The 26,617-nt window shown below is 36.6% G+C and overlaps 2 protein-coding genes and 1 non-coding gene across 3 annotated transcripts in view; 1 reads left to right on the forward strand and 2 right to left on the reverse strand.

Moving 5' to 3' along the window:
- Nucleotides 1-793: 793 nt before the first annotated feature.
- Trnae-uuc (transfer RNA glutamic acid (anticodon UUC)) lies at nucleotides 794-865 on the reverse strand. The gene has a single exon. It is a non-coding gene; the product is annotated as a tRNA-Glu (tRNA).
- Nucleotides 866-1,778: 913 nt separating this feature from the next.
- LOC144451614 (large ribosomal subunit protein mL40-like) lies at nucleotides 1,779-5,067 on the reverse strand. The gene is made up of 4 exons (XM_078142506.1): nucleotides 5,009-5,067; nucleotides 4,403-4,474; nucleotides 3,288-3,455; nucleotides 1,779-2,604 (listed from the first exon to the last, which is right to left on the reverse strand). Exons 1-4 carry the CDS (start codon nucleotides 5,059-5,061, stop codon nucleotides 2,298-2,300), a joined length of 600 nt encoding a protein of 199 aa, XP_077998632.1. The 5' UTR covers nucleotides 5,062-5,067; the 3' UTR covers nucleotides 1,779-2,297.
- A 617-nt stretch (nucleotides 5,068-5,684) lies between these two features.
- LOC144451829 (DNA polymerase epsilon catalytic subunit A-like) overlaps nucleotides 5,685-26,617 on the forward strand; it is a 38,613-nt gene continuing 17,680 nt past the window's right edge. The window contains exons 1-23 of the mRNA XM_078142732.1: nucleotides 5,685-5,755; nucleotides 6,934-7,078; nucleotides 7,377-7,457; nucleotides 10,625-10,762; nucleotides 11,115-11,269; nucleotides 11,874-12,015; nucleotides 12,787-12,864; nucleotides 13,059-13,166; nucleotides 13,634-13,830; nucleotides 14,300-14,419; nucleotides 14,944-15,190; nucleotides 15,708-15,920; nucleotides 16,416-16,523; nucleotides 17,178-17,306; nucleotides 18,125-18,227; nucleotides 19,074-19,220; nucleotides 20,273-20,418; nucleotides 20,926-21,074; nucleotides 22,820-22,912; nucleotides 24,096-24,240; nucleotides 24,680-24,837; nucleotides 25,442-25,637; nucleotides 26,468-26,593. Of these exons, the coding sequence (XP_077998858.1) occupies nucleotides 5,685-5,755; nucleotides 6,934-7,078; nucleotides 7,377-7,457; nucleotides 10,625-10,762; nucleotides 11,115-11,269; nucleotides 11,874-12,015; nucleotides 12,787-12,864; nucleotides 13,059-13,166; nucleotides 13,634-13,830; nucleotides 14,300-14,419; nucleotides 14,944-15,190; nucleotides 15,708-15,920; nucleotides 16,416-16,523; nucleotides 17,178-17,306; nucleotides 18,125-18,227; nucleotides 19,074-19,220; nucleotides 20,273-20,418; nucleotides 20,926-21,074; nucleotides 22,820-22,912; nucleotides 24,096-24,240; nucleotides 24,680-24,837; nucleotides 25,442-25,637; nucleotides 26,468-26,593 (3,195 nt within the window). The remainder of the gene's footprint in view (nucleotides 5,756-6,933; nucleotides 7,079-7,376; nucleotides 7,458-10,624; nucleotides 10,763-11,114; nucleotides 11,270-11,873; nucleotides 12,016-12,786; nucleotides 12,865-13,058; nucleotides 13,167-13,633; nucleotides 13,831-14,299; nucleotides 14,420-14,943; nucleotides 15,191-15,707; nucleotides 15,921-16,415; nucleotides 16,524-17,177; nucleotides 17,307-18,124; nucleotides 18,228-19,073; nucleotides 19,221-20,272; nucleotides 20,419-20,925; nucleotides 21,075-22,819; nucleotides 22,913-24,095; nucleotides 24,241-24,679; nucleotides 24,838-25,441; nucleotides 25,638-26,467; nucleotides 26,594-26,617) is intronic.

The following is a 26,617-nucleotide window of genomic DNA, read 5'->3' on the forward strand; positions in this document are numbered from 1 at the left end:
CATTGAACAGTAAAGAATGGACTCTGTATACATGTAGATTCTCATTGTGTGAATGATACAGAGGTTTACCGAGAAACAGAAGTTTGGTATAATTCAATAATTAATTAATTAATTAATTAATGAACCGATTGGAAGATTGGTAAGAGCAAATAGGCTGGAGAAAAGATACTGTGCAAAGCAATTTTTAAAATACACTGTCGTCGAATATTATTCATCAGCCGAAATAGCTCAGTTGGGAGAGCGTTAGACTGAAGATCTAAAGGTCCCTGGTTCAAAACCGGCGAACTTGTACGAGTTCGGAGAACTATCCCGGGTTTCGGCAGTTTACTTTTGTCACTTTTGCCGAAGTATCGCGTATCTCAAAATATTTTACAACAACCTTCGAGATATTGTACGTTCATATCTTCATTTGGTGTTATTGTTTCCCCATAAAAGTTTTATGTAAAACGTCATTGTCTGTTTTGTACAGATAACAGTGCATTGTCATTTTTTTAAAAAATGGCAAATTTCAATGATTAACAAATTTATTTTAACAAACCACGAACCTTGGACTTGATGTATCTGTTCATCAATGGCCATGTTAGACTGTAGTGACGTCATCCGTCCTGGATTACATCAGAGCGCCTGCTCTAATTTTCTCGCAAAGGACAGGTTTAAGAATAACCGAGTTAGCAAATTGGCAAAAAAAGGGTCTATGATGAATAAGGAAACGTTGCCTTGACTTGAGAGCAGTCCACGTGTTTTTCGTATGCCATATGGAAAATAATCGATAGCTAGCAGCAAAAGTAGGATATTCCCATGCCGGGAATCGAACCCGGGCCGCGTGGGTGAAAGCCACGAATCCTAACCACTAGACCACATGGGATATACATTATTTGATTTTCAGTATCAAAATTTGATAATGTAATCACAAAATAAATGTGAAAACGAGATAAAAGTATAAATTGAACAGTAAAGAATGGACTCTGTATACATGTAGATTCTCATTGTGTAAATGATACAGAGGTTTACCGAGAAACAGAAGTTTGGTATTTATTCATAATGAACCGTTTGGAAGATTGGTACGAGAAAATAGGCTGGAGAAAAGATACTGTGCAATTTGCAAAGCATTTTTTTAAAAAAAATACACTGTAGTCGAATATTATTCATCAGCCGAAATAGCTCAGTTGGGAGAGCGTTAGACTGAAGATCTAAAGGTCCCTGGTTCAAAACCGGCGAACTTGTACGAGTTCGAGAACTATCCCGGGTTTCGGCAGTTTAATTTTGTCACTTTTTACCGAAGTGTAGCACATCTCAAAATATTTTACAACCTTCGAGATATTGGAAGTTCGTCTCTTTATTTGGTGTTATTTTCTCTCTCTCTCTCTCTCTCTCTCTCTCTCTCTCTCTCTCTCTCTCTCTCTCTCTCTCTCTCTCTCTCTCTCTCTCTCTCTCTCTCTCTCTCTCTCTCTCTCTCTCTCTCTCTCTCTCTCTCTCTCTCTCTCTCTCTCTCTCTCTCTCTCTCCTCTCCTCTCCTCTCCTCTCCTCTCCTCTCCTCTCTCTCTCCCTCCCCTCCCTCCCTCATATGTTTTCATACACATTGCCTTAATTTACACAACTGACTACAGAACAATTTTGTTAACCAACCAATACTTAGCAATCTGTACTTTGGGAACATACAAAACAAAAGTTTGAATCTCAAACAATTCTATATTTTCAGTAGATGTATTCACCAAAAGTAATCTCTGTTCTACAAGGGTTCCTTTTAAAAAAACAATAAACACACCAAATCATCTTCTGTATAGGGTTACTGTCAAACTGTGTGTGAAACACAAATTAGAATTCCATCCAGTCTGACCAGACTACTGTACATTCTTTGCTCATGTGTATGTCTCTGTATAGCACACGTCACATGACACAAAGAACATTATTTTTACCATGTTGCCCCTGACAACCAACCACTGTGACTTTGATTGCGATATGTGAAAATAAGATACGAGGATGGAGTTGTAGAATGAATATCATGAAGGTATCACCACAGAGGGCGCCATGGTGTTAGTATGCGTTCACGTGCTTCATTGTGCATCCTTTACTTAGTTCCAAAAATATTCATCACTTTGGTGTACGTAGATGACATGAATTAAAAACTTAAGTTATAACACACAAGCAATTCCATTTTTTACGTTCAACTTTCTCTGTGTCATTGTAAACTATCCTCATCAGAATGACAAATTCCATAGCTGCAGCTCACCACTAGGTGGCGGTATAATCAGCCGATTATAGGTGTTCGGTAGTTCGTATTCTTATCTAATACATATTTATTTCAAATCTTTGGTTATATCTACATATTCTCCATCTAAACCATCAAAACCTTTGATAGGTGGTGTACTGACAGGTCCCTTGCATTGAAATGGTATTAAAGTATTATCTATTTGGATGGCCAAGTCATAGAGCTCCTCAGATTCATCATTGAGTTCATCTAGGGCTTTTTGCTGTGCTTTCAATGCACGCTCCAGAACTTCTGTCTTACTCAGGTGTTGTTGGAATCTATAATGAGACCATTCTTTCTGTAGCAAGGCTCTTCTTTCACTCTCTTCAAATGTTATCTTGGGTACATGTCTCTTTCTGCAGGAAATTGAAAGATCATTTTTAAAAATAAAAAAGATCATATGGAAACTTTGCACTGGATTGACACTTGCATCTCACCAATTGGAACTTTGTACAGGGCCCTGACCTTTATCAATAATAAAAAATGATGATGATGATGATGATGATGATGATGATGATGATGATGATGATGATGATGATGATGATGATGATGATAATGATAATGATGATGATGATGATGATTATATGAACATACATTGTTTTCGCTAACATTTTGAAACCCCTGTCATTGAATGGGGAGAATCCGGTAAAACTGACATACCTTCCGATATATTGTACCCATCCCCTATACTTTTGATTGGGAACATTGGTAAAACAACTGGGAAACCAGATACATTTTACCTACTTACCACCCATGTAGAATGGTTGGAACTTCATTATAAACCATAATATGGCATAATTGTACACACATACACATATTTATTTGCCAGAAGTCGAAAAGAAACAAAATTAACATATCAAGTGAGGAAAAGGAATTAGTTACAGTAAATACATCGGCAATGAAAGGTAAATAAAAAAATAACTTTAAACTCCTGGCTGGACCACAAAAATAGTTTACTCAAACTAGTCGGGTCTGTGGCCCAAGGAGAACATATACAGTAATATATATATACATCATATTGTCATGGCGATGCACTAACCTGTTCTTTTCCTGTAATTTTGAGTCAAGTTTAAACTCTTCAATTTTTTTCAACTCTGCAGGTCCAAGTTTATCCATAAACTTTTGTAATTTTTTCTGTTTTTTCCTTTCTCTTTCTTCTGAAAGTTTTGTGTCAACTGGCCTCTTCTTTTTCTTCATAGGTTCAGCACTAGACAAATATATGAATGTTAAAGGGCCACAACCTGAGTTTATATGTTTTTTGGTGATGTACTTTTTTCCCCATATTAAAGGGACACAAGCTAACTTTTACATGTTTTTTGGGATGTACTTTTTTCCCCATATTAAAGGGACACAAGCTAACTTTTACACGTTTTTGGGATGTACTTTTTCCCCCATATTTAAGGGACATACGCTAACTTTTACATGTTTTTTGGGATGTACATTTTTCCCCATATTAAAGGGACACAAGCTGACTTTATGTGTTTTTGGGATGTACTTTTTTCTGCATATTAAAAGGTGCTCACAGCATTCTACTTACTGATGTATACTTAATCATCACTTGTAATTTACTGAACTCACACCTGGTATTAGGATATAACTAATTTTTACTTATAAATGATCCAATGACGTAATTTATTATACGTATCAAAAATGTACAATGATTGTGGTAAATATATTATACTTTGGAAATCCCTACTATGTAATCAACAGTTCTAAGAATGAGAGAACACAAATTGTAATGTCATAGAAGACATACATTGACACTGACATTATACTAGAATAGTTTAATCAAATTTTTTTGTACGTATTTTCACTTGAGGAAAAAGCTTATAAACTCAGTTTATTCCACTTTAATGAGGGTAACATAAATGGTATGAGTCAAGATTCTTTTTCCATATGATATGTGCAGTTTTGTGCCAAACAAAATATACTATACTGTGTAACAAAATTAGCAGATTTAAAGGTCTGGGTTTCAATCCCAGGTTTTCACATTAGTGTTACGAGTATCTAATCAGTGACACTATGAGAATTACATACTGTACATTCTTTTGTTCTAGACCAACTTTTTCTATAGCTTTGTCAGACCACTGTTTTTCACAGCTAAATATTAATCCTTTTCCAAGTGGACCTTTACTATGGATTAATTAAACTTACCATAATGGAACTGTCATTCTAAACGCAAGGACAGGCTGTCTTGAAAATTGCCTACATGGTGACAAGACAAATCTATACAAATGAAAAACAAAGATTACCGTCAAATGTGCTAAAATATTGTATTAACAGATTATGAGATAACATGATTTTGATAATTGTTAACAGTAAGGTTGTGATACTTCAGTTTACATGTACACTAGGTTTATAACCCACTCATTTTTAACTCCCTGTAGGGATGGCTTTGGTTGAATTTTAAATTTCATCTCAGGACCCTCACCGAGCTAGACGTAAAGAGAGATTCCATGCCACAGATAGTAGAATGTCCAGTATCTCCAGTATCCGTCTGCAACAGTGCAAGCACTTGTCCTGCTTGCAGACTGAGTAAGAGTCTAAGACCATCCCTCAGTATCGCATCCGTACAGTACACTCGTACGTACACCGTCTACAACAGTGCAAGCAGGCAGCAGGACTCCGGGTCAGGACTGTCTTTTCCCGATCTCTTCTCGATTTGCGTGTAAAAGTCAGTATAGCTCAAGATCAAATGACTCTCAACAAACTAAATTCGAGTGTGGTTGATTTTTCGTGGATAACAAGTAAATACTTTACCTTTGCACATGTAGCAAACCACATGAGACCGATCGCATGCAGGTTGCAGCCATGGTAGTCGCCATTTTGTCACCTCGTTCAAGACTTCGCAATCTTCTCGAAGATTATTGAGTAAATACTATTTTAAAATAGCATACAATTTATTTTTTACGCAATAAAATTTGAAATAAAGGACAGATACCTCAGTAAATTGTAAACTGCATATTTCATAGAGAAAATCAAAAAGTTATTTTTGTTAATCGCGTTAGTAGTCAGATTTAAAATCAGATACATATTTAGTTTTGTATCCGCCTTGCTGTCCAGCCGCTACCTACATACCTATGCACCGGAGATCTTCAGACTGATGGTATCTTGTAATACATGTATATTGCTTGGAAAAACGAATAAAAATATGTTTAGTGATTAAAAATATTCTTTCAAACCATAGACCCTACCCTGGTGTAGGGTCTATGTTCAAACGCCATCCGGAACATTCGACATACGTCATGTAGAACCACATTTAAAAAATTGGTATTTGAGGTAATTTCGGATATAATACGAAAATGATTCTGAAATATAGATGTGAATTTCGCGCCAAAAACGAATAACACTGCGCAGTATATACCGGAAGTGTCTTTGCTAAACGTAGAACAAATGCCCCTATCAAATATTGGTAATTTCTTCCAATGAAATAATCATGGTGTTACAGAATAGTGGCAGATACAAAGCAGACCGAGATGACGGATCGTGGAAATCTGGGTCTTCGCGGTGAGTAGTGTAGAGACGTTCAGTTGTCTTGTAATTTGTTTGTGTGAAGTTTCTGCAGAGATCTGCCACAAACAGTGGTGTCGAAGGTCGTTGGCAGACTGCATATCACGTAATTCTCTCAATGAATACTGTAATAGTAACACCTCTGTAGAATTTGAAAGCCTCGACACCCAGCCTTCTCCACTGTTTGTGTTTTTTTAAAAGAATGTGGGTGTTTGGACGCATCAAATGTTCTGATGGACCGTCTAGTCTGCATCTATGTTTGTTTTGCTTTAGTCCTGCTTGCAGACTGTGTACTACAGGACGTGATACTTACAATGTCCCGCAACACAAAATAGAAGATACGGACAATGTCATTGTCAGAATTAAGTCCCGACTTACTCCGTCTGCAAGCAGGACTAGTTTTGTTTGTGTTTTTCTAACTTTGATAATGTCAATAATGATAATTTTTTGTCACTGCAACTTGCAAGGATGTATGAGTGTCACTATTTATCCACATTTATTGGGAGAACAGTATTTAAGCACTGAAATGGTGTCTGTATATGAAAGATTAATAAATAAATTATTTTTATGGATGTACATGTATTATTCGTGCATATCACTGATATTTTATATGAAAATATTTTGTCCATGTATTTGTAATTGTCTGGCTGTGACAGACATTACAGTGTTAACAAAGACATGGTTATTTTTATTGTTCTTGTCCATATGAAAACTATGAGTTCATCCTAAAAAGACAATAAACATGATAATTTCCCTGTCAAATGATTTGTTCTAGAATTTTAATGTCCATATGCTTGTGGACAGTCTGTAGCAGTTTTACAGAAATTATCATAGTCCATAACAAATATTAAATTCTCCCCCCCCCCCCCATAAAGCAAGTACATAATCCTTCCCTACACTGTCACAGGCAGATAGACCCTATAAATAAACTTCATGACACCATGGATGTATTAGTGAGTCTCACTAATACATCCATGGTAACACATTCCAGTAAACAAACAACTGTGACGTGATCATAAACAGCGCCATCTATCATGAGTGAACAAGACTGACTGTTTTCAGTTGAAAGTTCTCAGCTTATCAAAAGTATGTTGTGTGTATAATATAATTACTATTTTGGTTAAAATTTTAGTACTCTTCGTAATCATTACTTTTATTTGACCTTTGACCTTTAGCAGTGGTGACAATGATTCCAAGGGAGATTCATCTGAAGCTCGTCTCCAGCGTTCTTTGGCTAGTGATGACATGGATAGTCGGTTTGGATTTGACCGGTACAAAGAACCTGCTGAAAAATTAGGATGGCTACTAAATATGCACCCAGTAAGTTGAAATAAAAAAATCTTGTGAATTCACTACTTTTAATAAAAACTTGGATGGTAAAGAGAAATTTTTTTTTCTGGACCTAATTTTCACTGATTAAGGAAGGTATAAATGGTATCTAAGAATAAAAATGTATTTTCAAAAGGGTTTTATTTTATTGTGGAATATCACACCAGAAAAAACAGTGAAAATTAATTCCAAGAGAAAATTCAGTATTTGATTTTTGATATTAATTACATAGTGTGTATCCATTATTTTTAGTTAATTTGTAACATAAATGAATTTTCTTTTGTCATAGACTGAAATTCTAGATGATGACCGACGATTGATAAGTGCAGTAGATTACTACTTTATACAAGATGATGGCAGCCGATTCAAGGTATGTTATATCTCCATAAAAAGTCCACGCAAATGTTTTTTGTACCAGTGGCAAAGTGAAAACCATTACAATTCTGCCGATGCTAAAAGTGACACCTTTTAGCACCTTCTTACACCTGTAACCATATGGTGAATAACGCCACCAGCCTATGCTTTGGGGCTATGTGTAAATAAAACTTGTTTGTCTAAACTAAGCATCTTGCTGGAACTCGTTGACACCTCTCAATCCGATAATGGTCAGTAGTTGTACCTCACATCACAGACAAGAAACTGTGTTCCTTGTCTGTGCTCAGATGTTGTACCATGGCTCACAGTCCTGCTTGCAGACGGTACACGCGTTTCGCTCAACACCGTCCTACGACGTCGACAAGTAACCGTCCTATAGCGAGTGCGAAAACAAAATACTTTCGCACCAATAACAAAATAATTACATATAATTTTTTTTATAAAGCTATCAAATATTAGCAATCGGTCGAATATGTACTCATTTTACATCTTTTTGACGATAGTAGTCGCTGGTACGATCACAAAAGGTGTCGAAATCGGAACTTTTCCAGTTCCGACTGATTTCAAAGTCCCGCCTTACAAACTCCGCCACATTTGATCGGGCGTCCGCTTGGGCATAAATTTTACGATTGAACTTGTGATTTCGGGATTTCTGGTCCTCCGGACAGGGACTAGTACTTTTGTAGCCAAGGCGAGATAAAATTACTAAATAGTCGATTTATTGCTGATATTTGAACACAGATGCGTTAAATCTTTAGTTACTACTATACTAGCATTTCAGGTAAGCCCAGGTTTCACAACTGTCTCTTTGTAGGCGACTTACTCCGTATGCAAGCAGGGCGACATGGACCCTCAGACCACTAGTGGTCAACCGGTCTGAGATGGATCATAGACCCTACGAAATGGATGTAGCCTAGTAGAAATGTCTGTATTTGTGAACAGTAAGGAATGTCTCTCAGATAGACTGTGTCCATGACTGTACAATGTTGTGTCAATCAAGGCCTCTTCGCAGGTTTGTGAAAATGATGCTGGGGACTAATCTCCATTTCAAAAAGGGAAGTTTTTCTAACTGAAAAAGGTGTTTGTCCTGAATGTTCGATAACTTGCATTTCCGTCATTTTCTCGTCTCTGTTAATTTTAGCGACGAAGGGATATGATATTCCATAGAACGCCTTTTGTTTTATCAATTACAAACAATAGCATGTGAAGGGCGATATAATGTTGCCTTGTCCGAGAAACGGGAAGTACACTAGCTGTTTTCACTTCACTGCTCACACTTACATTGAAGAGCTATGTAGTCAGTAATCTTGGCTAGTCTATTCTATTGTCAAACAGAATTTTCCCTCAAATTCAACATCACTGTCAGAATATATTCGAGAAAGGTTTACAACATTTAAACTTTATTCATCCTGGATCCAATAGCAAGTGTACATTCTTTGATCACGGATTTGCGAGTGCAAAACATTATAAAACTTAAAAGCACGGGACTGCAATTTTGTGTTCCTTGTCTGTGTAACCTCAGATCACTGAAAATATTCATTAGTGGTCTGAGTCTGAGTTGGAACACATCTCCGTTTATAGTGCTAGTTGTGTGTATTCACTAAGCCGTTTCAATATAATAATCATATGGATGTTTTATTTTCAACATCACGCAAACCATTGGCCTCTTTTCATGGTAGCGATTAGTCTATCTGCTAGACCTCGGATGTTCTTCCGATACAATACGACACACGACCGAACATCGCTATCGAGGATGGAACATCCAAGGCAAGCCCTCACTGCGAACTTCGTTCGCTTATAGTAATTAGTATCGAAAGAAAGCACGAACATCTAGCAGCAAGATTAGGGAGCGATTTGACAGACGCCAACAAAATCGAATTTTAGACTCTAATATTACTCTTCGCACGTACAGAGTACTTTTTATAGGATAATATCATAAAAAGTGAATCAGAGCAAGCATCTAACCTAGAGTCTAAAATCAGATTTTATCCGATAATGGATATTTGTGTAATGTCGCGTCTTCATAGGGTCAGGTGTAAAAAAGACGGGTCAAAGTTTGGAAATGTGCACTCAGAGAACTGCGACACAACTGCTGACAGAGAGTTCTCAAATCATATTTCAGAGCTAAGGTGGCTATTGTCCTGCGTGTTCATTATAAAGCGGCCAAGTTCGCGTCACAATTTGTAAAATAACGCTACGACATTATACTAAACAATAAAGAATAAATAAGCCTTTGAAGTTTCTGTGCTCCTACTATAAATACTTCCTATGAATCTGGCCACAGCTACTCATGTCCTAGTCTAGCTGCTAGACCTCAGGTGTTATTCCGAATTTACAATACGACAAGGATGGGCGTTCGCCGTCACAGCGAACTTCGTCGGGAGAAGCCCGAACGTCTAGCAGCAAGACAACCTCTTTCTATAGTGGTCTGAGCGCACCATGCATACAATGAAAAGATGGAAAAGAAGATTATGCAAATACCCGACACTTCTTTATTTCTGTTGATATAGATGATGAGGCCAATTAACACATTTCTAACAGCTTAGCATATTAACTAACCTCGGATTTTCGAGGTTGGGAAGTTCTCAATTGGTCATACTTTAGCATCGGAGAGAATTATAATGCATTGTGATCCCCTTACCATCGTAAGTTTTCTGAAAAGTAAAAAGTACCTGTGAAGTGTTTACCTTACAGGAATTATCTGTCAAATTGTACATATATTTGTTTAAAATCATGTCAAATAAATGTATTTTGTGACAATTGTAAGATTAATAATTAATCAAATAGGACTCAGGTTGTGGTGATACAGGTGATAGGGAAATGTTGTTAAAGATCAGCCATTGAGGGCGCTCTTCTCATTCCTGTCCATAAACCCAATGTATTTGATAACATTTCTTGAATGTCTGTATTTTAGGACATTTCTCAAATGTCAGCATAGCAATAAACAATATTTTGAACTCAACTGTGCCCTCATGGGTTTGCCATTCAACAATCTGTGATGTGATTTTTTCCAAATCTTGCCATAGAGGGCATCATTTTAAAGTGATTTCACCAGAATGAATAAATGTAGGGTTGGTCAGGTCATGAAAAACATAGAATTAAGAATGACCACCTTTATGACATGGTTTAAGTAACTCATAAAGTTGATTTTTTTTATGACAGGTATCATTGCCATTTCAACCATACTTCTATTTGGTTACAAAGAAGAATACAGAGAGAGAAGTGTCAGCTTTTCTGGGACGTAAATTCCAAGGTGTGTTAGCAAGCATAGAAACTGTAGCAAAAGAAGACTTAGATTTGGTAAGTGTTGTATATTTTAAAATAAGTACTTGGTGGTCATGGTCTTATTTATTCTCAGAAAGTGATCCCCTTACCATCGTAATTTTTCTGAATAGTAAAAAGTACCTGTGAAGTGTTTACCTACCGGGAATTATCTGTCAAATTGTACATATATTCTTTAGTGTTTCACTCAAGAGCAGGGTTCTCCCCAAACTCAAGAAAAAGCTGGTTGTAAGAGTTGTGAAATATTAGGAAATATTGATTTGTTTAAAATCAGTTTTTGGGCAAATCATGTCAAATAATTATATTTTGTGACAATTGTAAGATTATTCAATACTTAGATATATCATTTGGAATCATTTTATTTTTTCAGGCAAACCATCTTGTCGGTTTGAAGAGGAATTGTCTAAAGTTATCATTTAAGACAGTGTCTGATTTGATGAAGGCACGACGTGATATCATGCCACATGTAAGAAAGAACAAGGAGAAAGAGAAGGCAAATGATGTGTATACAACACTCCTTACCAAGTAAGTTATATAGTAATACAAGTAAATGATGGGTTTTCGGTGGCCGAGTGGTTAAATCACTTGCCTCTTACCACTGCAGTTGAGGTTTGAACCCATTCAGGGTTTGATTAAATTTACCATACTGTTAGTAAGAAGAGTGTCGTCCAGTTTGACTCTACCAAACAATGCAGGTTTCCCCAGGTACAAGCCCCAGTGCAATCATGTTTGTCCAAAATTGCATATACCATGTCTAAATATCAACTTTTTGTAACAACACACACATTCCCTAGACATTCACACATCCACACATACCAAATTTATTACCAAAAATCACCAGCTGCTCATTGATGTCATAGATTTTCATAGAGGAATCACTGTGTGTTCACTGTATACATTCAAATTTGACAATAACTTGCATGAAGTTAGGGGGCCTTTTATACCCCTGTTTTGCCTTCAAGCAAGGAATTATTTGTGTTTTAGTTAGTAATGAAATTTCTACTCACAGAGTCAAATTATTTCTTGAAAGCAGAGCCCAAATTTTCACCGACATCTCATCAGCGTCATCAGGGGAGTAAGAATGAACTCAGAGTCCATGAACATTAATTGTTTTATGTTTTGTTTTTAGTCATTTATCCGGAGGTGGAGATGCATCTAACTCTAGTACAGGTTTCAGGAAACAGTCAGACCAGTTTGACAATATCATTGACATCAGAGAATATGATGTACCATATCATGTTAGAGTTGCCATTGATAAAAAAATACATGTGGTAAGATTTTATTATTATTACTTTTATTTATTTTTATGTCACCAAAAATATTAACTTTGAAGTAGACCAAATGAATTATAAAGGCTATAACACACAAGTAGTGCAACTTAGTAGAGCTGAGTTTGTTCAACCACAGTGTGATGACCAAAAAGAACTTTGAGAAGACTAGAGTATTAGTAGAGTATTTAGTTTTCAATCTGACCTGGTCAATAATCCTCATCAGAGTGATCAACATCAGATGCTACAATTCCAAAATCAACAGACACTAGTGTGTCAAACTACCTAAAATCTATGATTGGCTGATAATATTGCCACCTAGAGGTCAGCTGTAACTATAATATTTGTCATTCTGATGAGAATCATTGATCAAGACAGATCAAAAGTTAGTGCTATTTAATCAATTGAACTGCCAGTGTGTTATGAACTTAATTTATTTTTATAAAAATCCCTAGTATCATATGTGAATGTTTATGTTCAGTTGACAATGTATAAGGAAAATCAATTGTTCATGATGTCTAACATAAAATTTGGGGTACTGAAATACGCAATACCTGTATGATAGCAAGGGCACCCTGTGGATCAACTGTGAACTATCTTTATTTTCTCTGTTTTCATGGCGCAATTTGATACCTCACATTTAGTCATTTGTTCTCGTACAGCTCATGAAGTTGGAAGGATGTTGTGGATTTGATCGTGTGTCTGTGTGTGTGTGTGTCTGTGTGTGTGTACCACCACTGATTATAAACCATATATTAATTGTTGACTTCATAGGGTCATTGGTATGCTGTAAAAGGACGTGGTACTCTACCGCCTGATATCACACAACGAGATGATCTACTAGACAGACCTGTAAGTTGGCCTACTTTATAATGTGGATTCTTTATGAGGCTGTTCTATGTCAAGTCCAGTTACTTCATTCTTATTCGCAATATTGGAAGTTTTTCTTGGAAACTAAGAAACTAAGACAAGCACTGTTAGTGTTACTTCATTCATGTTTGCAATGTTGGAAGTTGGTCATGGAAACTATCTGTTCTTATTTTCAGGACCCAGTAGTGTTTGCCTTTGATATTGAAACAACAAAGTTACCTTTAAAATTCCCTGATATGGAGACTGACTGTATCATGATGATTTCCTATATGATAGATGGACAGGTAAGTTTATGTAATCCTGTGTACATATGGACAGGCAGGTTAATGTGATCCTGGTGTACATGTATATGCATAGTATACCATTGAGGGAGTAGGCAAATTAGCCATATTATGCAGATTATGCAAATTACCATTATGTGCAAAATTAGCCATGTTATGCAAATGACCACACTGTGCATATTATGCAAATTATCATTACATGCAAATTAGCCATGCTATGCAAATTAATATGTGATTATGTGATGATGCAAGTGCTGTTTCCATGCCACTACATGGTGTATATGATAAACCATTTATAGCCTGGATGTGGGTTTTGCGAACCTCAGTATTACGGCTTACAGGTCCTCCTAAAGTCAGGCCCTTTCACATGCAACCTTGGTCCTCAAAACCCATATCTGGGCTGTAAAGATTATTATTGCATATTATTGATTCCACCAGACGTTTACTCCAGGGTCTGTGTTTCTATGCAGGGTTACCTTATCACCAATAGAGAGGTGGTATCTGAAGATGTGGAGGATTTTGAGTACACACCTAAACCAGAATATGAAGGACCATTTATTGTTTTGAATGAAGCTGATGAAGAAAGTTTACTGAGAAGGTTTATCGATCATGTACTGGAAATCAAACCACACATATTTGTTACCTACAACGGTGACATGTTTGATTGGTATGTAGACGTTTTTTTTCATTAGGGTGTCTCCTACACTTTGTAGTTCCACCATGCTTGTTTATGTAGTTCTCCCTTATACAATGTGAAGAGAACACCACTCCAGGAAATAGAGACACTTTCATAAAACATGGGTTCTGGAGAGTCATTTCATGATTTTACATCACCTACAATTACTTGTGATTTCAGAGAAACATTAAGTTGATCTTGTGCCTTTATAGGGTATCTTTGCTATGGGTTATTGCATCATGGGAGATAGAAATACATTACTCAATGGTTGAACACTGAATATTCATGAGTACTAACTACAATACAAATCAGTGCTGAAACAGTTGTCATGTTGTAAATTTTCATCTGCGATGGTTATTTATTTCCGGAGTTATTACAGATACATGCATTTGACAAAGATAAAGCAGAACCACTCTTTGTTCAAGAACTTACTATAGTAATGTGTGTCTTTTCTCTGTAGGCCATTTGTAGAAGCTAGATGTAACCATCATAGCATAGACATGTATAAAGAGATAGGATTTCAGAAAGACAACCAGGGAGAGTACAAATCAAGACATACCATTCACATGGATGCATACAGGTAAAACTCAGCGATACCATTCACATTGATACATACAGGTAAAACACAGCGATACCATTCACATTGATATGTACAGGTAAAACACAGCGATACCATTCACATTGATATGTACAGGTAAAACACAGCGATACCATTCACATTGATACGTACAGGTAAAACACAGTTGCCACACATTGTACATCGATGTAAAAAGGTTTGGTGTGTAATATAACAGTACAGTAATGCGGTGTATGTAAAACAAGTTATAGGCTCAGTAACATGTCAGAATTATTAGCACAGCTGAATTCAAGGTTCAGTAATGGTGTAAGTATAGCAAAGTGTGTGGGTTGGAGGGAAGGATGGGGTGTGTGTATGATTGTGTGTTTGTGTGCATGGTGTGTTCATGTGTGTGTGATTGTGTGGTTGTGTGTGTTTGTGTGTTTGTGTGTTTGTGTTCATGTGCATGTGTTTGTTGATAGTTCCAATCCCCAACTTATCTACCCTTTTGTTCATGCCTTCTTTATCATGTTTATCTTTGGTTTCAGATGGGTGAAAAGAGACAGTTATTTACCTGTAGGAGGACAGAATCTGAAGGCTGCAACTAAAGCAAAGCTTAGATACGACCCCATAGAGTTAGATCCTGAACAAATGTGTCGTATGGCAAGTGAAGAACCACAAGTATTGGCTAACTACTCAGTGTCTGATGCTGTGGCTACATACTATCTTTATATGAAATATGTACATCCATTCATTTTTGCATTGTGTACAATTATTCCAATGGAACCGGATGAGGTAAGTTAAAAGTCTGTTTCCTGTTTCTTAGTTTTTAGCTGTAAATGTATATGTTATGTACAGTCTTCTGGTGAACACTCTGTTCTAGCTGTATATTACATATATTTTATCATTCCTGTGAAGATAAGTGTTCATAATAGCGATCCAACATACCACAAGATTACAAGTCAGTTATTGGCAAGCTAACACATACACAAACTAAAACTATTGTTGCAACAAACAGTTGTATGTTCATGTAAGCTATCAATGAACATTGGTGTAATTACACTCACAATAGAGTGGTGTCTCTGATAGTAAGTTTTCCTCAGATGGCTGCGCATAATTCAACCTCATTCAGTGTTCACACTTATCTTGATTATTATATTTACCAATTAAAAAGAAAAAGTTCATTGGCAAATAATTGATTCCTGTACATTACCATTCTTTGAAGGACTTGCACATACACAATGGACAGTTTGTATTGTGCAGTTGGTCTCTGGGAATTTATTAATTTTTTTATCCTGCTCACCAATCGCAGGTTTTGAGGAAAGGATCCGGAACCCTTTGTGAAGCTTTGTTAATGGTTCAGGCATTCCATGCTAATATTGTATTCCCAAATAAACAAGAAAGTATTCTAAACAAACTGACTGATGATGGTCATGTAATGGACTCTGAAACTTACGTTGGTGGCCATGTTGAGGCTTTAGAATCTGGAGTGTTCAGAGCTGATTTACCATGTAGATTTAGAATGGTAAGTGTTCAAAACTGATTTACATGTACATGGCCACACTGTGTGTGTGTGTGTGTGTGTGTGTGTGTCTGTCTGTCTGTCTGTCTGTCTGTCTGTTTGTTTGTTTGTCTGACTGTGTCCGTACATAGGTGTTACGTGTATATGTAGGTATGTGTGGATGTATGTTTATAGGGAAGTTGTGTGTGTCTGCGTGTTTCTCTGTCTGTTTGTCCATTTGTCTGTAGGTATTACATGTATATGTACAATGTAAGTGTGTGTGTGTGTGTGTGTGTGTGTGTGTGTAAGTCAATATGTAATGTGTAATATACTAATATTCATAGTATCTTTGCAACACAAATTTAGAAGTATGAAGACTTTAAGCTCAATAGTGTGCCTTTTACATAAATTTATGTGTTCAAATACACTTTTCCTCCGAAGAAAGATGTAAAATGTTAACTACAATTAAATCTCGTTATCTTCAGTAATCTTTACAAGATGTATAATGTATGTTTTTAGGTGCCTGAAGCCTTCCAGCAATTGATAGATACCATAGACCGAACTATGAAACATGCCATTGAAGTAGAAGAAAAAATACCCATGGAGAAAGTTACTAACTTTGATGAAGTAAGATTGCTGTTTTTAAGTTTGATGGTTACTTTATCCATTATTGTTATTGATTTCAACCTGAAATAAAATAGGGGTACATTTCAGGCAGTGTTTTTGCTAAGGTGCGGGAACCCTGATAACAGACAGGGGTAAATTTGGTAAAACTGGCATAGTTCCCATATTGTTGTAATATAATTTTGGTAGAGAACCCGGGTAAAATGACTGGGGAACCTACTTACCACCCTTAACAAAAACACTCAGTAAAAGTAAGACATATTCTAGGGCTACTGTATTTATAAGTAACTAGTAACAAATACTGAAACCAACTGGTGAATAACTCAGTTTCAGTTGAGTAAATATCCAATTTACAATATTTGTGCATGTGCTATATTAATCTATCATTTTTTCTATGCTGCTATGCAATGTTTATTATTTGTGACAATGTGAAGTTCAACCTTGTACGTACAATAACAAACTTTTTACACATTTATTAAATCTTTTGCAATATATTGAGTTACAAACAAGGACTTGGCATATGTTATTTGACTTCGATTTTTCAAGTAGGAAGCATGATAAAATTGTTTTATAAATTAGAAATCGAAAATAAATACCCAATCCTCATCGATATGACTGCTTTAATACTAATTATTATTATTGTTACTATATTTGTAGGTATGTGAAGATATAAAAGATAAGTTATCAGCTCTGAGAGATACACCAGCTAGACTTGAAAACCCTATAATCTACCATCTAGATGTCGGTGCTATGTATCCTAATATTATTCTAACAAACAGATTACAAGTAAGTTTCTGTTGCCATAGATATTGTAGGTTAACCTTCACTTTACGCTATTGTTATCTTTATCAACTATTGGTGAGTTATGTTTACGGCCTTGTTTGTAGAAACTTCAGGGTCTGGTAATTTGAACCACACTATTTTAAAGGGGCACAAGCTGAGTTTATATGATTTTTGGGGATGTACTTTTTTTGTTCATATTGAAGGGGCACAAGCTGAGTTTATATGGTTTTTGGGGATGTACTTTTTTTGTTCATATTAAAGGGACACAAGCCGAGTTTATATGTTTTTGGGATGTAATTTTACTGCTTAGTAAAAGGTACTCACAGTATTCTACTTACTGATGTATACTTAAACATCATTATCAATTAACTGAACTCACATCTGGTATTAAGATATAACTTATAAATGATCCAATGACATAATTTATTATACATATATTTATACATAACACATTTAAAGTGTTACTTTGTACCTAACAATCTGCAAATGATATGAAGCATGTAATAAAATATCAAGGAACTTCCTACCATGCAATCGATTGTTTAAACAATGCAAGAAGACAATTATAATATCATAGAAGGCATTAATTGACATTAACATTATACTGGAATAGTTTAATCAAGGTTTTATGTAAGTATTTTTAGTTAAGTATAAAAGCTTATAACTCAGATTGTGCCTTGTCTACAAATTTCTGAATTGAAAATACATTGCTGAATGCCGAATGTATTTGCAATACCCAGTTATCAACACTCACAGATGGGAATGAATAAGAGATGTGTAACACTAACAGAATTCAAATTGTTTATTTATTGTAACTACAGCCATCTGCTGTTGTTGATGAAGCTGTGTGTGCTACCTGTGATTTCAATAAACCAGGTGCTGGTTGTCAACGTAATATGACATGGAGTTGGAGAGGTGAAATAAGTAAGTTTTGTCATATAGTCGTTTATAAATGTATAGTTGTGTGAATTCATTGACATGAATGTATAGTTGTGTGAATTCATTGACATGAATGTATAGTTGTGTGAATTCACTGACATGAATGTATAGTTGTGTGAATTCGTTGACATGAATGTATAGTTATGTGAATTCGTTGACATGTATGTATAGTTGTGTGAATTCATTAACATGAATGTATAGTTGTGTGAATTCATTAACATGAATGTATAGTTGTGTGAATTCATTAACATGAATGTATAGTTGTGTGAATTCATTGACATGAATGTATAGTTGTGTGAATTCATTGACATGAATGTATAGTTGTGTGAATTCATTGACATGAATGTATAGTTGTGTGAATTCATTAACATGAATGTATAGTTGTGTGAATTCATTAACATGAATGTATAGTTGTGTGAATTCATTAACATGTATGTATAGTTGTGTGAATTCATTAACATGAATGTATAGTTGTGTGAATTCATTGACGTGAATGTATAGTTGTGTGAATTCACATGGTGTACAACACATGATATAGTTTGGGACTTGAATACATTACCATGGTTACTGACAGTTTATGATATACTCATGAATCTAAAAAACCAGGCAGGAACAAAAAGTAGTCATACCAGGTATGCAAATTGTTTACCAGCTGCTGACAACTAGATGTCGTCTGCCAAAAAGAACCAAAGTTTATGTATCTTCATTTTTTTTTGGCATGCAACACAAACTAACAACACCATTATGACTGGCATTGAAAAAAACGTTTCTGACAACAAGGTCAACTTTATTTCCTCATTAAGTACATTATATCAAATCTTTTTATTTCAGTGCCCGCAAACCGTAGTGAATTTAATCGTATCCAACAGCAGTTAGAGACGGAAAGAATTCCAGGACTGAATCCGGGAGATCCTCCAAGGGTATTCCATGAATTGGGTAAGGAAGAACAAGCTGCCATTGAGAAGAAACGGTTGCAAGGTAAGATTTATATATGGTTATTTGACTGCTGTGTGATTAGCTGGCCAGATCTCTATGTAGTTATGTATCTGCTGCTTGATTGGCTGGCTGGATCTCTATGTAGTTATGTATCTGCTGTGTGATTGGCTGGCCGGATCTCTATGTAGTTATATATCTGCTGTGTGATTGGCTGGCTGGATCTCTATATAGTTATGTATCTGCTGTGTGATTGGCTGGCTGGATCTCTATGTAGATATGTATCTGCTGTGTGATTGGCTGGCTGGATCTCTTTGTAGTTATGTATCTGCTGTGTGATTGGCTGGCTGGATCTCTATGTAGTTATGTATCTGCTGTGTGATTGGCTGGCTGGATCTCTGTAGTTATGTATCTGTTGTGTGATTGGCTGGCCGGATCTCTATGTAGTTATGTATGTGCTGTGTGATTAGCTGGCCGGATCTCTATGTAGTTATGTATGTGCTGTGTGATTGGCTGGCCGGATCTCTATGTAGTTATGTATCTGCTGCTTGATTGGCCGGCCGGATCTCTATGTAGTTATGTATCTGCTGTGTGATTGGCTGGCTGGATCTCTGTAGTTATGTATCTGTTGTGTGATTGGCTGGCCGGATCTCTATGTAGTTATGTATCTGCTGTGTGATTGGCTGGCCGGATCTCTATGTAGTTATGTATCTGCTGTGTGATTGGCTGGCTGGATCTCTATGAAGTTATGTATCTGCTGTGTGATTGGCTGGCCGGATCTCTATGTAGTTATGTATCTGTAGTGTGATTGGCTGAACTCAAACCTGGTATCAAGATATAACCATAAATGATCCAATGATGTCATTTCTGTTACGGATCAAAAAATGTTCAGGGAATCCAATCCATACTATGCAATCAGCTGTTCTAACCATGCCAGAAGACAATCGCAGAGTACTAGAAGACTCTAACATTATACTGGACTGTGGTTTTGTTTAAGTATTTTCACTTTAGTAAAAAGCTTACAAACTCAGCGTTAATCTGATCTTGTCATATCAAATACAAGTACATTCACTTTAGATCTTCTATGTTCTTTGTAGAATACTGCAGGAAAGCTTACAAAAAGATCCATGTTACAAGACATGAACGGCGTCAGACTACCGTCTGTCAACGAGAAAATTCCTTTTATGTTGACACTGTACGGGCATTCAGGGATCGTAGATATGAGTTCAAAGGTCAACTCAAGGTAAGAAGGTTTCTATCTTTGTCGTCTTGACTCACCTTAACTCACCTTAACTCATCTTAACTCACTTTAATTCACCTTAATTCACATTTCTCCTACCAGCTGTCCCAGCAAAGTCCAGGGGAATTCTTTGTAAACAATTGCAAGATATTATTCCCCCATATTTTACTTCATTCAGCCGGAAAATACTTGTGACTTAAGGGTGTGTTGCTACGAGTTTTGACAAGGTGCGCTTCGGTCACTCGTATTTTCCTACTGAATGAAGTAAAATATGCGGAATAATATAATTATACCTCCTCAAGCATAATTATGAAAAATTGGGGAAAATAATAAACAATTTGGAACATTTTGACTCATATTTTGGACCTCAAATCCAGCTACATAGACACGAGTTGTCATGACGTAAAACAACCAGGGTGTACATTCCATATTTTCTGTTTGAGGACAATAACTTGGCTTGAGTATGGTATAATATAAAATGCTCATATCTGGACTGTGTCCCTTCAACAGGTTTGGAAAAGGAAATTAGCAGCCGCCATGGACAAAGGAGACGCTGCTGAGATTAAGAGTTGTAAGAGTAAAGAAGTCCTGTATGATTCTCTACAGTTAGCTCATAAATGTATCCTTAACTCATTCTATGGCTATGTCATGAGAAAAGGGTAAGTAATATACATGTATGGTGCTCTCAACATAATCTTCATATTTGCTTGAAAAGTTACATTCAGTCTACTTGTGTGAATCCCTCCGGTATCCCACGATGATCGAGAGTATGTGTGTATATGGCAAACACGGAAGTCCTGCATTGATTCGTTCAGTTCACCCACTTGTGGACATATTTTCTAGCAGGATCACATTACTACCCTTAGATCTACATACATGCTAATCCTCTCATAATGATTATATCTGTAACTATTTTCTTGGTTGGTCATTTTGTTAAAAAGATAACATAGTTTTCAAAATGATATGTATGTCAAATAATCCTACAGTGCCAAAAACATAGTATTCACCAGAAGACTATGTAACTAATTTTGAGTTACTTCATACATAACAGCACTTTTACAACTCTAAGACAGTGAATTGTATTAGAGGAGATAGGTTTGTTGACATTAATACAGGAGAAATGAAGTTACTTCATTTTTTCACCCATTGGATATGATGTTCTTGACACAAAGATAGACAAAATTTAACTCTAGACTAACAATAATAATAATAATAATAATACTTTATTTATAAAGTGTCAGTATCCACAAAAATGTGATCAAAGACGCTGAAAGCAAATCATACAATAACAGTGACACAATAAACACAGCAGGATCCTTTACCCAATCACACTGAACACTGATAAGTATTGCTATTCTTTCACAGTACAGTGAAAACAGGCTTCTGCTGAATACATTACACATTGACTTGATGATTTTAATGGCTGCAATTGTTTATTTTCCAACTGATAGTCAATGTGGTAACTTGTCTGTGGAACCTCTGCCATTGTTAGTCCCCGCGGACGAAGTCCGGAACGGGGACTTATGGATTGGGTTCCGTCTGTCCGTCCGTCCGTCCGTCCGTCCGTCCGCAGCCGTTTCTTGGAGATGCCTGTACCAATTTTTTTCAAACTTGGTACAGGGGCAACATGCTATGGCATACATATGCACGTCAATTTGGCAGCCATTTTGTTTGCAAATTTTCCATGTCCAAAGCCATAACTCAGACATGCTTGAACAGATCTCATTCAAAGTTGGTATTAGGACAGTGTTCTATGACATACATGTGCATATCAATTTTCATTGTGATACGATCCAATATGGCTGCATGGCAGCCATTTTGTTTGCAAATTTTCCATGTCCAAAGCCATAACTCAGACATGCTTGAACAGATCTCATTCGAAGTTGGTAGTAGGACAGTGTTCTATGACATACATGTGCATATCCATTTTCGTCATGATACGATCCAATATGGCTGCCTGGCAGCCATTTTGTTTGTGAATTTTCCATGTCCAAAGCCATAACTCAGACATGCTTGAACAGATCTCATTCAGAGTTGGTATTAGGACAGTGTTCTATGACATACATTTGCATATCCATTTTCATATTGATATGATCCCCCATACCCGAACAATCCTTTCTTGTTGTAGGCATGTTCCATGTCCGACAAGCAGACACAACATATCTAAGTCTGTTTGATTTAGGTTCACAAGTGTTGTTGCGTGATCAGAGTAGTGCTAATTCCTTAAAACCCAATCATAGCGGGGACTATGTCATTCTCAATGGCTTGTTTCTTTAGCACTTGAAGTCATCTCTGTGTGTGAAAACATTGTCATTGTGTCTCATGGTTGAAACACTAAAGCATCGTGATTTTTCGTGAGTTACTTTTTGGTGATATTAATCCATTGTAATGTTCTTTTATACAGAGCACGTTGGTATTCAATGGAAATGGCTGGTATTGTATGCCATACTGGTGCTAATATTATTACTAAAGCTAGGGAGTTGGTGGAACAGATTGGGTATGTATTGTATGCCATACTGGTGCTAATATTATTACTAAAGCTAGGGAGTTGGTGGAACAGATTGGGTATGTATTGTATGCCATACTGGTGCTAATATTATTACTAAAGCTAGGGAGTTGGTGGAACAGATTGGGTATGTATTGTATGCCATACTGGTGCTAATATTATTACTAAAGCTAGGGAGTTGGTGGAACAGATTGGGTATGTATTGTATGCCATACTGGTGCTAATATTATTACTAAAGCTAGGGAGTTGGTGGAACAGATTGGGTATGTATTGTATGCCATACTGGTGCTAATATTATTACTAAAGCTAGGGAGTTGGTGGAACAGATTGGGTATGTATTGTATGCCATACTGGTGCTAATATTATTACTAAAGCTAGGGAGTTGGTGGAACAGATTGGGTATGTATTGTATGCCATACTGGTGCTAATATTATTACTAAAGCTAGGGAGTTGGTGGAACAGATTGGGTATGTATTGTATGCCATACTGGTGCTAATATTATTACTAAAGCTAGGGAGTTGGTGGAACAGATTGGGTATGTATAGACCTGTTGCCGTTCCAAGATGCATTGCGCATCTCTCCATACAATGCTGTACATTTTGTATATTGTGTACGCGCTGGGGGGTTTGCACACACTTCTCAGGGGGATGGTTGTCACCTGACCGTACCCTGGGTTCACCCGTAAATCCCTCTCTATCATTGATGATGTTTAGTCTTTGTTCTACATCAACATGTCTGTCCATCATTTCCTGATAAAAATGTTATTTCAAATGTAATAAAGACAAAACAAGACTAACTGTAACAACATAAAAGCCGTCTTCTCGCAATGCAATGACACGATCGCAGTGATGATGTAATTTGTAGGCTCCTTGTCCCCTGTTCATGGTGTTGCCCCCTTGTCTTCTGTGAAGAGATTCTCTAATTTGCCTGGATAACCTGTCTCATTCTCTGTCGATGATATCTGCCACCATGTCATCTGCCACTACACTGTCTAGTTATACAATGTTAAGGCAGCAAACAGACAGTTTGACAAAGCCTGTCGACCTGAACAGGCAAAACATTACTCGTAAGTACTAAGAACCCTTGCTTTTGATACAAGAATGTATTATTACTTTGTTTTACAGACCTGATGAACATATTTCAAGATCTTTTTGTTCTTATTTTATCTATACAGCCGTCCATTAGAGTTAGACACAGATGGTATTTGGTGTGTTATGCCAGCCAGTTTTCCTGAAAACTATGTTGTCAAGACAACTGATGCTAAGAAATCTAAAGTAACAATCTCATATCCAGGAGCAATGTTGAACATCATGGTTAAGGTCAGGATATATATTGTAAATTGTTTACAAAATTGTAGTGACGTTGTCAGTACTTGTACCTTTACACATTGTATTTCAATGCTGTGTATGTATGTATTGTGTGTGTGTGTGTGTGTGTGTGTGTGTGTGTGTGGTATTGTGTGTCTGTGGTGTGTGGTATCGTATATGTATGTGTGGTATTGTGTGTGTGTGCGTGTGTGGTATTATGTGTGTGTGTGTGTGTGTGTGTGTGTGTGTGGTATTGTGTGTCTGTGTGTGATGTGTGGTATCGTATATCATGATAACTATATGCTATTTTGTTGATGATAACTACCATATCCTCTGATGTGTTTCTGTTAGTGTGTCGTTTTGTGTTAAACTCAGAAATGCTAAGCCTTCCTGACAAGGAGAATACTTACTTTGTACAATAGCTGTTACTGTATTGTTTCTACCCATACAGGACTTCTTTACCAATGACCAATATCAAGAACTGGTTGATCCAGCCAACCTGACATATCTACAGAGAAATGAAAACTCTATCTTTTTTGAAGTGGATGGCCCTTACCTGTCTATGATTCTACCGGCGTCCAAAGAAGAGGGAAAGAAACTCAAGAAAAGGTACAAAAATCTGATGATTTACACTGAATGAGGTAGATGCGGAGACAAGCTAAGTTGTCTTGGTGTAAATAGATGCAAAGTTTAACATGTAGGCAATGAGGTACTGCACAAGTGGCGACTGTATCTCAATTTCTGAATTTGATCTGGATTAACCATGTGTAGATTACAAAGAAAGTACATTACAGTACAGTGTAGAACAACCCTGCACAACACAACACAACACAGCACAACACAACACAACACAACACAACCCAGCATAACACAACACAACACAGCACAACACAACACAACACAACACAACCCAGCATAACACAACACAATACAATACAATACAATACAATACAATACAGTACAATACAACACAGTACAGTACAACCCAACCCAACACAACACAGTACATGTACAGTACAGTACAACCCAACACAACACAGTACAATACGATACAGTACAATACAATACAGTACAGTACAGCACAGTACAACCCAGCACAGCACAACACAACACAACACAACACAGTACAGTACACAACACAACACAACACAACAATTTCATTCATTGATTGATTTCTTTTGATGAACTTCTTGCATTATTCCTCTTTCCATAGATATGCTGTGTTTAACTTTGACGGCTCCTTGGCTGAACTGAAGGGCTTTGAAGTCAAACGTAACGGTGAACTACAACTTATCAAGATATTTCAATCCTCAGTCTTTGAAGCTTTCTTGAAAGGTACAACATTAGAAGAATGTTACCAAGCTGTTGCCAAGGTAGCAGACTACTGGCTAGATGTCCTTTATAGCAAGGTATGTTTACAATCTTATCAAGAAAGGGAGTGTGATTCCTTTTATTTACAAGGTCAGTGTTGCAGCCAGCCTTTTCAAAGAGTGAGACATAGTGTCCCAAAACTTTCATTTTTCTGGGTCATCATAAAAATTTTTGGGGACATTACAAAAAAAGCGGCAATAGCGTTGTAGCACAACTGTGCAGTTTTTCAAAACATTTACCCACAGGCTGATCCATGCTAGATATTTGCTGAATGATTATGCAGTTGCCTATCCAACACTTGTTTTCTATGCAATATACACGATCATTTGGTTGTTGCTATAGGCGTGGTCATGTTGCCAAACATATTTGCATACAATTTTTATTTTTAGTGTGGGTCATCTATGACCTGTCACTTCCAAAGTTGTGGGTTAGGTCCAAAAAATGTGTCAAATGACCCAACAAAACCCCTCTGGCTGCAACACTGCAAGGTCTAGTCCACTATGCTAGTACTTGGCAGCCAGGTATTGGTCTTACATCTTACAACACAAGTGGTTTTCATCTGCCTAAGGATGTTGGCGGATCAGAATTTTCCTCATATATCATATAAGTTGAATGATAAAAGCTGATCTGTGTAAACGTTCAGTCTTTAAGGTGAATCCGTATACAGATTTTACAACCCTCAATGAACTGTGATGGAGGACATTACCAACTTGATAGAGTTTTGGATAATTGTCTGAAGTCACACATGTGTTGTAACTACAGAAAACACGGATGAAGCCATGGTAGATAACTGGGGAAATGTTTAGTGAGCTACTAATATTTATTGATGTATTAAAAGTGTTATTAAATATTTGTTGTATTTCAACAGGCAGCCAATATGCCAGACCGTGAACTGTTTGATTTAATTTCTGAAAACAGAAGTATGTCCAGGAAACTAGAAGACTACGGAGCACAGAAATCAACTTCCATTAGTACAGCCAAAAGACTTGCAGAGGTAATGACAGGTATTATATATGTA

This window comes from Glandiceps talaboti, chromosome 21 (genome assembly GCF_964340395.1).
Source record: "Glandiceps talaboti chromosome 21, keGlaTala1.1, whole genome shotgun sequence".
In the NCBI taxonomy this organism is placed as follows: Eukaryota; Metazoa; Hemichordata; class Enteropneusta; family Spengelidae; genus Glandiceps; species Glandiceps talaboti.

What these genes read in the sequence shown, in the direction of transcription:
- LOC144451614 (XM_078142506.1), bottom strand. Translation starts at nt 5,061, where the DNA reads ATGGCTGCAACCTGCATGCGATCGGTCTCATGTGGTTTGCTACATGTG. An exon ending in GGTTTGCTACATGTGCAAAG is followed by an intron (nt 4,475 to 5,008) that starts GTAAAGTATTTA and finishes TCATTTGTATAG; the next exon opens with ATTTGTCTTGTCACCATGTA. An exon ending in AAATTACAGGAAAAGAACAG is followed by an intron (nt 2,605 to 3,287) that starts GTTAGTGCATCG and finishes AATTTCCTGCAG; the next exon opens with AAAGAGACATGTACCCAAGA.